The sequence below is a fragment of the Suillus bovinus genome (assembly GCF_016758785.1).
Source record: "Suillus bovinus strain UH-Sbo-P2 chromosome Unknown EDB93scaffold_106, whole genome shotgun sequence".
Classification (NCBI taxonomy): Eukaryota; Fungi; Basidiomycota; class Agaricomycetes; order Boletales; family Suillaceae; genus Suillus; species Suillus bovinus.
This window is the reverse complement of record NW_024542162.1, coordinates 103,026-114,236: the sequence shown is the minus strand read 5'-3', so window position 1 is coordinate 114,236 and position 11,211 is coordinate 103,026. Positions and strand designations below refer to the sequence as shown.

At 43.7% G+C, this 11,211-nt stretch overlaps 1 protein-coding gene across 1 annotated transcript; it reads left to right on the top strand.

Annotated features, from left to right (window-relative positions):
- Window positions 1-986: 986 nt before the first annotated feature.
- EDB93DRAFT_1094960 (uncharacterized protein) lies at window positions 987-1,274 on the top strand (the record flags this gene model as incomplete). The annotated part of the gene is made up of 1 exon (XM_041446649.1): window positions 987-1,274. A coding segment is annotated over one exon (288 nt), but the record flags the coding sequence as incomplete, so codon positions are not given.
- Window positions 1,275-11,211: the final 9,937 nt, after the last annotated feature.

The window sequence follows — 11,211 nt, the reverse complement described above, 5'->3', positions numbered from 1 at the left end:
ATGGTCGTATTGTAGCTGACCATTTTAAATCCTTATGATGCATCCGAGGTAATATGAGAGGGGGCTGGGTACTCACCTGCATCTTCAATCAAGGCACTGTAGAAAGCTGATTCCTGCTGGGCTCAGCAGAAATCATACTACCTAGACAACAAATATTTAGGTAGATCTTAGCACAACCTAGTCTGCTATACTTGCAGAACAAGTGTGTTCAATCCTATAGGGGTAGCTGTTTGGTATTAGTTTAGATAGTTAGTTATCAGTAATGGGAAAATAATCTGAAGCTAAGAACTACTTGTCCAAAGGGAAACTGTCGGGTCTGAAAATATCAGAGTCGGGTCGGGCGTCGGACTATGCGTCGGACTGTCGGGAATGCATCGGATGGTGAAGGAATGTGTTGGAAGTATGTCGGATTGTTGGTCAAATGAGTGTCAGATGTGTCGGAATGTTTCAGAGAAAAAGAGCGGATAGATATTTTGCAATACAGTGAAGTACTAATATCCAATGACTTCCATCCTACTACTGAGTAGGGAAAAGTAAGTAATGCAATAGGTAGGAAGTACTAGATATTAAATAGAGCCTATGTAGAAATTTGGAGTGCTATAGGCAAGAGTAGTAGCAATATTTTGGGTCCGAAATCCTATGTAATAGGACATGTGGTACTGCGGACCATAAGAAAACATGTAATAACGCTATATACAATGCTTAGCAAGTCAAAAGGAGTAAATGTGCACCTAGTGGGGATAGATGTGACTGGACAGGACATAGGGAGGACTGGTCTGATGCACGGGAATGTCAGGTCATGTGTCGGGTCGGGATTGGACATGCGTTGGACTGTTGGACTTGGGTCGGTGTAGTCAGAAGTGCATCAGACAAATACTGTTTGACATTAGTATCAAAATAGCTGGTTCCAAGCCCAGTGCCACGACCATCGTTACAGCGCCAAGGTCATTATGATGCCACAAGCAGTATGGTGATTGCTTTGCAGAGTTCCACTTTGCTCGGACCACCAGATGACCATGGAATCAGTCAACACATCAATGGACTCAACACTCAGCATCATGGAAAACTTTCCACTAGACTTCAGAACAGGAGATATGATGTTCCAGGTTCAGATTGTCCCAATGGCCAACTTCAACATATTGCTTGGTAGACCATTTTTCACACTAACCAGTTGTCAAATAACCAACCTTTCGAGTGGCAATCAGAATGTCACACTAACCGATTCAAATACCAGCAAAGTTGTCAGAATACTGATGGACCCCTGGGCTAGATAGTGCGTGAAGTGTAGGCACAATATGTTGTGTATGGACCATCTGAGTCCAAAGAGTTTTGAAGTACCAATGATCCTCTATTGTGGGGAGATTTACGAACTCTCGCAACTTCCATCATTCCTTATTATTTATGTTCCAAAACTAATATCCATCTTGCACTATGCACGCACACCTTGCTCTCACGGTGCATTGATACCCTGCACATTCCCATTGGTGCATTATAATTATCTCGTAACAACCCATTCGGTCATTAACCGCTCATCTGTCCATGTCTTTAATAGTGTATATTCATTTGACAAAACCAAGCACACACTGGTCTATAAGCTGGTTGCAAAGAAAGTCTGAACTATACAAATGGCCATGCCCCCCAAATATCAAGTTATAAGAAAATTACCCAATGATCCTGTGGCCAGGAAGCTAAAAAAGAGCATGAAGTGCTCTTTTTGCTTCCTGTACCCAAAGGCACAACAGGTGTGTGCTAGTAAGAAGTAACGAGCAGTAATGATAAGTGAAGTAATAAGTGGTGAGAAGTTAAGTAAGAAGTGGGAAATGAAGATAAGAAGAAGTGAGAGAAGTGAAGTAAGAAGTATATCATCTGGCTCTTTTCTGATACCCCAGATTTGCCTTGAATGCACAGATGAGAAGTAATGAGAAGTAGTGAGAAGTCAGAAACAAAGATGAGAAGAAGTGAGAGAAGTGATAAAAATGATGAGAAGTGTGAAAAAAATGAGAAATAGTAAAAAATAATGAGCAGTGATGAGAAGTAGTGAGAAGTGAGAAACAAAGATGAGAATTGGTAAGAAGTAATGAGCAATCTGTCATCTGACTCTTTTCTGCTCCAGATCTCCCTCACATGCACAAAGTGAGAAGTGATAAGAAGTAGTGAGAAGTAAAGTGAGAAATGATGAGAAGTGTTGAGAAGTAGTAAAAATAAAGTGAGAAGTGCAGTAAAAAAAATGAAGTGAGAAGTGATAAACACGAGGAAATTTGATATATGACATATGACAGCTATCTATGATCCTATATATTATCTATGATTCTGACCTTATAGACATAGCTAATAATCACACAAGGAAGAAATAATGCTAATGTTTGTTGATAAGATAGCATTTATTACCATTAAGCAAACATTTTATAAGAAACAATAATGAGAAGTGCTAAAATCTAAAGTAAGAAGTGAGAAGTAGTGAGAAATGATGAGAAGTAGTAAAAATGAAGTAGTGAGAAGTGAAAAGAAGTAGTAAAAATAAAGTGAGAAGGGGAGGTGAATGTGTAGTCTTTGAAGGCAAAACCCCTAAGACTCAGAGGTTGGTGAAAAATGAAACTCAAGTCAAGTAGCGGAGTCAGACAGAAGTCTTAGACTGGATATATAGAAGTAAGTGGAATAAGTGGAGAAATAGCTGTATATGTCTAAAGATGTGCATGTGAGGGAGGTCTGGAGCATAAAAGAGTTAGATGACAGATTGCTCATTACTTCTTACCAATTCTCATCTTTGTTTCTCACTTCTCACTACTTCTCATCACTTCTCACTCCACTTATCATCATTTTTATCACTTCTCTCACTTCTTCTTATCTTTGTTTCTGACTTCTCACCACTTCTGACTTAACTTCTGACTACTTCTCATCACTTCTCACTCCACTTCTCATCATTATTGTCACTTCTCTCACTTCTTCTCATTTTGTTTCTGACTTCTCACCACTTCTGACTTAATTTCTCACCACTTCTCATTCTTGTTCTCACTTCTCATTACTTCTTATCTGTGCATTCAAGACAAATCTAAAGTATCAGAAAAGAGTCACGACACACTTTACACTTCACATCTTATCATTATTATCACTTCTCTCACTTTTTATCATTATTTCTGAAGGAGTGAGAGAAATAATAAGAAGTCAAGTAGGAAGTGGTAAGAAGTGAGAAACAAAGATGAGAATTGATAAGAAGTAATGAACAGTAATGAGAAATGAAGTCTGGACCATATATAATTGAAGCCCCTATATTTTAATATCTACTAGTAAGTGAAACTCTTGTTCTAATGTACTATAATGTTCAATGCTGATGAATAGTTAGCTTCTCATGCAGAGTGAAGACCAAGTTTGTCTTGCTATTACAGTTAACTTAGGGAAGGCTTCAGTCAAGCTCATGTAAAGTAATGAGAGAAAGAAAACATAAAATATTTGAGTATATGTAATTATCACATACTACAGTGACCTATCTCTGTATTATACAAGTAAACTGATGTACATAATATCCCATATAAGATGGGCCAATGTTATATATATCCTCAATATTGACAGATGGGCTGGAAGAGATATAGGTAATATGTAGAAGTAGGAGTAGCATGGACATGAATATTATAGATAGCTGGGCTGAAGAGAGATGTAAGGCAAATATTATTATTTAGATATGTGGGCCGATGTAGAGATTCGCACTATTGCAGGCTTGCAACACCTTATACTTTAGTTCATACCACCCGGGTTTGCAGCACCAACTCGCAGCATGATTTTCTAGCCTTTCCTTAGCTATTTCCTTATTAGGCGACACTTTCCCATGGGGGGCAACTTTCCCATGCCTTACAATGCCTTCACATTGCTTGCTTTTCCATGCTTTCATTGCCCTATCGTCCAGGAGCATCCATCTACTGTCCAGCAAGTCTCACTGGTACATATTAGAGCATAGACCCTGATTTACATACCTTACTACATACATTATCTCCTACTCGGTGAAGGTTGAACAATTCAGATGGTTAGTCTGAATAATGTTGGGTCTTGCTGCCTAGCTACATTGTCTAGAAGACAGTGTTTGACCCTAAAGGGTTTCTGTACTAAGCTCAAAGCTCAGAGAGAGAGAAAACTACGAAGACTCAAACTCAAGGTGCTGGAAACTGGTGGAGGTAACTTGATTATGTAAGCTACAAAATAGCAAACATAAGGTAAAGACAGTATCTACAAGCCTAGTCAGGAATGAGTCTCTACATCGGCTCAGCTCAGTCTCACTTAGTGAGATACATATACAGGTCCACATTTTTCACTCTTTACCACCACACCAAACCTTACCTTAGTGGAGTTTCCCCATCATGTCCATAGCTAGAGTTAGAATCTATCAGCAGTCTTTTCATTGTCATTCATTAAGCCCTCATCTGTTGCTTGTTTCATTTTGCATAGCACCAACTTTCAACAGTTTAGATTCCTCATCTTCAACTGGAGCCCACCGCGAGGGGCACTACTGAGACTTCTGATAGGGTACTCAGACCAAACATGCATTGTTTAGCTTGCGTGGAATTTATCACACACTTCAGAGAAGCAATAGAAGTATTACCTGACAGTTCACTTTTTGCTACCATATCACCTGCAGAAGAATCCACTGTTGATGGGCTGCGTCCGGTGTAAAGAGTAGATCTGGGCTGGGCTCTACAGAATGTGAGTCCCTAGTCCTGAGAGTTGCAAGTATGCTTCATCCCAAGAGACAACCTAAAGAACCACCTTGATAATGCAAGGGAAGTCTTATACAGTCAGAGAGTAGACAAGATATTGGAAGTGAACCTCTCTAATGCCCGTCCAGAGTTCCAAGACTACGTCTGAAGTACCGAGGTATTGTCCGATGCGACCGAAAGTTGTCTGAAGCTGCGAAAGTGTTGTACAAAGTACGCTTCTCAGGTAGTACGGTAGCAAGTGAAATGCCGCATATTGTAACTTTGATACTGTTCCATCTAACTTGCCTAATATGTATGATCCTCTGAGAGTCCAGCAAAGGACAATCATTGGTCTGATGTACCTCGGCTTTGTCTTCTGGTTTAGCTCGTACTCTATCTTCGAATTCCGCACAAGCACTAAGGTGCCCAGAGCGAAGTCTTGATCTTGGATGGTGTTTCGGAACTTTGTTTCAAATTCTGGGATAGACCAGAACCTTGCTTTTGTGACTTTGTCTTTGATGGAATCTAGATCTTCCTGCCACTTCATAAGTTGGCGGGCGCGCCATGCTATAAGCTCGTCGGAAGTCAGTTTCTCTTGGTTCAGTAAGTCAACTAAGAAGGTTGCTTCGGCGAGATCAAAAGGAAAGATTGGTTCTACTCTGTGTACCATGAAGTACGGCGAGAGTCTGGTAGATACCTGGATGGTTACTCTCTCGGCCCGTAGTACCACATGCGCATATTGATACCAGCGAGACTCATTCCCCTTGCAACTTTTCATGATGGCCTCCCGGACACCTCGGTGATGTCGCTCAATGATTCCGTTAGCTTGCGAGTTGTATGGTGATATTTGGACATGGTTGATGCCGTATTGTGTGACGAGGTCCTCCATTGCTGATATAATGGCTGGGGCGTTGTCGGTGACGAGTTCAGTGATTGGACCCCATCTGCAAATTAGCTCTTCAAAGATAAATGATGCGACAATCTTCGCAGATTCCTTGCAGAGCATCTGCCATTCTGGATATGCAGTGAGCGCACAGCGAGCATGAATGATTTGGTCAAACGCGCCAGCCCTCGGCATCATCATAATGTCAATGTGTACCCTTCAGAATATTCCTCCGGGTATCGCAACTATCGGCAGGATGTGCAACTTCTGGGTCTGTTGGATCTGGCACTCGTGACAGCTCCTGTTATACCATTTGATGTCTTCAGTCATTAGCAGCCACCAAAATCTGAGAAGAAGACGGATTTGGATTGTAAATACTCCCTTGTGCCCAAGGTCATCATGTGCCTCTTTGAGTAGCTGATACCGCTTTGCTTTGGGGACAACAAGCTGATGCTTCCCCTGCATATGTTTCCTCCATAATCTGCTGTTGAAGATGAAATACTGTTGAGATGCACTGACGAAAGTCTTGAATTCTTCATCCGAGAGTTCTGAGGGTCGTTCTCGGTCCTCTATGAATTTCTGAATTTTCAAGATTCTCGCATCTTGTGCTTTAGCAATCTCAGAGCGCAGGATGCGGATATTGTCGGACCCATCTTTAGTGGTACCTAAAAATGCAGAAAGGACAGGGGGTGGGTTAGCGGGTTTGGTACGGACATGGTGTACAGGTAGTGCGGGTTGTCAGAGTCTATCTGTGCAACAGCATAAGTGCGGTCATTGAGAATTTCCATGGAAAATGAGTATGAGCAGTCAAGCTAGTCCTCATGATCGTCACTTTCATCCAAATATTTGGGTGCACGAGGTCTCCTTGAGAGTCCATTAACACCTGCATGCTTCGCTGCGGGAACATGAATTAGCAAGAATCAGAATAAGAGAATGCCAGCGTGGCAAATTCCTGGGTTCTCCGGAATAGTCTTGTATGAGCCATCAGCTCGCTGATGCCGGGTTTTTACCAATTTGGTGGGGACATTGTCAATAAACGGAGAAGTATATTCTGGTATCTTGTGCTGTAAAATGAACACTGTATCCCCTTGGTATACTTGGACTGTGTTAGTGTGGCCTTGTGGCAGCATAGTTAACCGATGGGGTCCGAGTGGGGTTCCGAAGGTTGTCAGGTCGTGCAAGTCTTCATGCAAGGCTCACTGATCATAACCTGAGTACAGATCTATCATACCATATACCGCGTATCCTGTGAAGGACTTGGCGAGGTGCTCAATAAATGGTGGGACTGAGGAGTCTCATATGGTTACCACATTGAGCAGCTGCAAGTTGTGAACTAGATGTAGGGACTTTCTGTCTTTCTTGACAACACAGAACCAGCGAGAACGGTATGTGGCAGTGGGCAGTTTGTAGACTCTGAAGTCAATTTTCTCCTTAATGATTCAGATAACTTCGCTGATGGTTGCGGGTGGAATAGGGATGTTGCACTGAGACCATGGGGTATGCGGAATTGTCGGAATTTTGTACGGCAGAAAGTAGGTTTTGTTGAGACGTCCATGTTTGCTCGCATCCCAAGTGAATGCCATTTCATGTACTCTAACGAGCCAATGCACAAGCTTCAGTTCTTCGGGCCATAACCAGTTTGCTGGGTCTAAGTCTAGGTTGTCGGATCTCTCTTGCGTGTAGTAGATGCCCAGAACAAAGTCGGGTGGAAAGAATGGCAGTGTAGGCATGCCAGCCAAAGGATCGTCGGGTAATTTTCTTATAACTCTATATTCGGGGTGCATAGCCGTTTGTACAGTTTGGACTTTCTTCGCGACTGGCTTATAGACCAGTGCGTGCTTGGTCTTGTCGAATAAATATACACTGTGAAGGCACGGACAGATGAGCGGTTAATGACTGAACAGGTTGTTACAAGATAATTATAATGCGCCAAAGGGCATGCAATAAAAGGAATGTACGGGGGTATCAGTGCTCCATGAGAGCGAGGTTTGCATGGATAGTGCAAGGCGGTGGGATTAGTTTCAGAACATAAATAATAAGGAATGATGGAAGATGCGACAGTTCGTAAGTCTCCCCGCGATAGCGGATCATCGGTTCTAAAAACCCTTCGGACTCGGATGGTCCACACACAACATATTGTGCCTACACTTAGCGCACTTTCTAGCCCAAGGGTCCATAGGTATCCTGATAATTTTGCCAGTGTTTGGATCAGTGAGCATGACATCCTGATTGCCGTTAGGAAGGTCAGTTGTTAGACAACTGGTTAACGTGAAGAATGGTCTGCTGAGTAGTATGTCGAAATTGGCTGTTGGGACGATCTGAACCTGGAACATCATATCTCCCATTCTGAAAGCGATTGCCAAACTGCTTGCAGCATTACAATGACTTTGGCGCCTTGATTAAGGACACAGGAGAGTACCCAGCCCGCTCTCGTAGCACCTCAGATACATCGCAGGGCTTTAAAAATGGTCAGCGATGATACGACTGTCATCGGCTTGCTTCATATGCTCGTCACAGTCCTTCAGGAATTGCTCCATCTGAGGAAGGCTACTGAGCTCGTTTTACCAGTACTGCACCAACCGTGACTCATTTAGACATTGTAAGGTCTTTTATCGCCTTCTGGATATCCGGTGAAGCTGCGATGATGTCCTTTATCGGCAAACTTACGTCTGTATTCAGAATCTTATCAACAACCCTCTTTGCTGCATCCTTATCTTCTAGCGGGAATGCTTAGCAATATTGCGGTGCTTGCGATGATGATGTGGCGCGTACTCTTGGTTCGCTAGTCGGATCCTTTCTAAGTGTTCGAACTCTTTCTCATCTTCCGGTGGCTCGCTGCGGGCATACATGAATGTGGATGAGTCAATTTCTGCATCTATCTCAATGTCCGGAGCTGCACAGCAATATAGCCCAGCCTGGACCTGAATAGTGTTAGCTCCTGTTGCTGGCGATTGACTGGCGAACATGTCAATTCATTGCTTCATTGATCCATCCTCTCTTCTGCCGGAGATCCTACTACCATCTGGCATGAATACCTTACCGTCTGTCTCAATTATTCTTCTGCTTGTAATGTACTCTCAGCGATGACTGCAGTACCGAGCGATGTGGTTCTGACCACTGCAGAAATAACACTCGTATTGCACGTTCTGCAACTTATATTCCTGTTTCACAACAACACCACTGGAAGGCTGCGTCATCAGAACCATACTTGTGGACATGCGGGGAGCTTGGCTAGTTGTCCGAAGAGGTACACTGGTGGCGACTACTTCCACTTCATATACCTATCCATTGGGTATGGTTGTCGGGGTGATGCAAGGTCATCATAATTCCTAAGTGCCTGTGGATTTTAGTGCTTGCGGTATCGTGAATACCCTCTAGGAACAAGCGGTCTTGTTTGAGCTTGGCAAGCTTCTTCTTTACCATTAAGAACTTTGACACTTTTAGAAGCTCCGGTAGTATGTACCGAATTTGTTGTGAGTCCGGATTGGAATATGAGCTTGTTCTGTGCTGTTTGCTGGTCCATCTCAAAAATGAACAGATGGTGTTCTATGACCCCAAGGATGATGCTGAGAAAGTCCTTGAGCGCGCAAAAGTGAAAGATACTTGCCTCACTGGATGGTTCAAAGCCAATGCCAATGAGAACTTGGTAGCAGCTGGAGCCCACGACAGCCTCTATCAGGATTTCCTCTCAAAATTTGTTTGGAGCAAAGGTACATGGAAGATATGGGAGTGAGGAATGGTGATTGGAAGAATGTACGCTGCTGTGCCCAGCTCTGGAGAGTGCTTCTATCTGAGATTGCTTTTGACTGTAGTGAAAGGTATGATGTCTAAGACAATTTTTATCAATCAAGCTCACCATAATTTCAAGGGGCTACCTCCTTTGAACACCTTCGGACACATGATGGGACTCTCTATGAGACTTTCAAGGAAGCGTGTCAGCACAGGGGTCTGCTTGATGACAATTATGAATGGATCCAGTGCTTGTGGGATGCCTCTCATATGTACACAGGAAATCTCATGCACAATCTCTTTGCCATCATCCTGCTGCACTGCAACCCTACCAGCCCTGATGATCTTTGGAACCACTTCAAGGAAAATCTCTGCAATGATCTGCGTCACTGCCTCACTCACGCACTGTTCAACATCCCTGACCCCACAGAGGAACAGGTACACGACTATGGTCTTCATCTCATTGATGGCATGCTCTGCAAAAATGGCAAGTCTTTGGAAGCAATTTCTCAAATGCCAGTAGCTCGAATGGCAGAAAGATGGAGGGCCATGGAGGGCAACCAGCTCATTGCTGAGCAGTGTCAGTATGACACACAGGAGCTTCAGCAGATAGTGGATGAAGGAGTCCCTTTGCTTAATGTCAAGCAGAGGGTGGTCTATAATGCTATGGTCAAGGATGCCATGAATTGTAATCAGCAAAGACCCGGACACACATACTTTGTCCATAGTGCAGGGAGATGCGGCAAGACGTATCTCTGCAAACTCATCACTTCAAAACTCTGTGCTGAAGGAAAGATTGTCCTCTGTGTGGCCTCCTCTGGAATTGCTTCCCTCCTCCTACCAGGCAGACGTATGGCTCATTTGTGATTCAAAATTCCCATTCCCATTAACGAGGACAGCACATCCAATATCAAAAAAGGAGATGTCATCCATGAGCTTCTCAAGGAAACCTCCCTCATCATCTGCGATGAAATTCCAATGCTCCACCATCATATTCTGGAGTGCCTTGACTGCACATTGCGTGATCTTCTAAACAAAGAGGCTTATTTTGGGGGAATAACCGTGCTCTTTGGTGGGGACTTTAGACAGACCTTGCTGGTGGTGACCCATAGATCCAGGGAGCAGATAGTGAGCGCTACCCTTTGCAGATTTTAACTCTGGCAAAAGCTTCGTATCTTCCACCTCAAGAGAAATATGCGGCTTGGTCAAGACCCCGCCTCTGATGAATTTGCAAGGTGGCTCCTTGAGATTGGAGCTGGCGAGGGCACAAATGAAGACGGAACTGTGACCCTCCCTATTCATATGTGCTGCCCCAACAATGATGTCCAGTCTCTCATCAATGCCCTATACTCTCCAGTTCTGCTCCCTGGGCAGCCTGCAGTGGATGATTCCTTCTTCCTAGAATGCGCCATCCTCTCCGCAAAGAACACTGATGTGGATGAGATCAACACTACCATTCTTGAATCATTCCCTAGAGATAAAGCGGTCTTCACCAGCGCAGACTCGGTTAGCGAGAGGGAATATGATTACATCCCCACAGAGTTCCTTCATACCCTCACCCCATCAGGCTTCCCTTTGCACAAATTGGAGGTCAAAAAAGGTGTTCCCCTGATGCTGTTGCGCAACTTGAACCCCTCCGAGGGCCTCTATAATGGAACTCACATGATCCTGCTGTCTTGGACCGTTCACATCCTCAAGTGTCGCATTCTTGGAGATGGAGTCAATGAAGCTTGCCAAGATGATCGGGACACGGTTCTAATCCCTCGCATGACCCTGGATGCCACATCTGAAGATAATCCCATTCCTCTCAAGTGTCGTCATTTCCCCGTTCGTGTCGCATTTGCTATGACCATCAACAAGGCGCAAGGTCAAAGCGTCAAGTGGGTTGGGCTTAATTTGTGGACTCCCGTGTTCAGC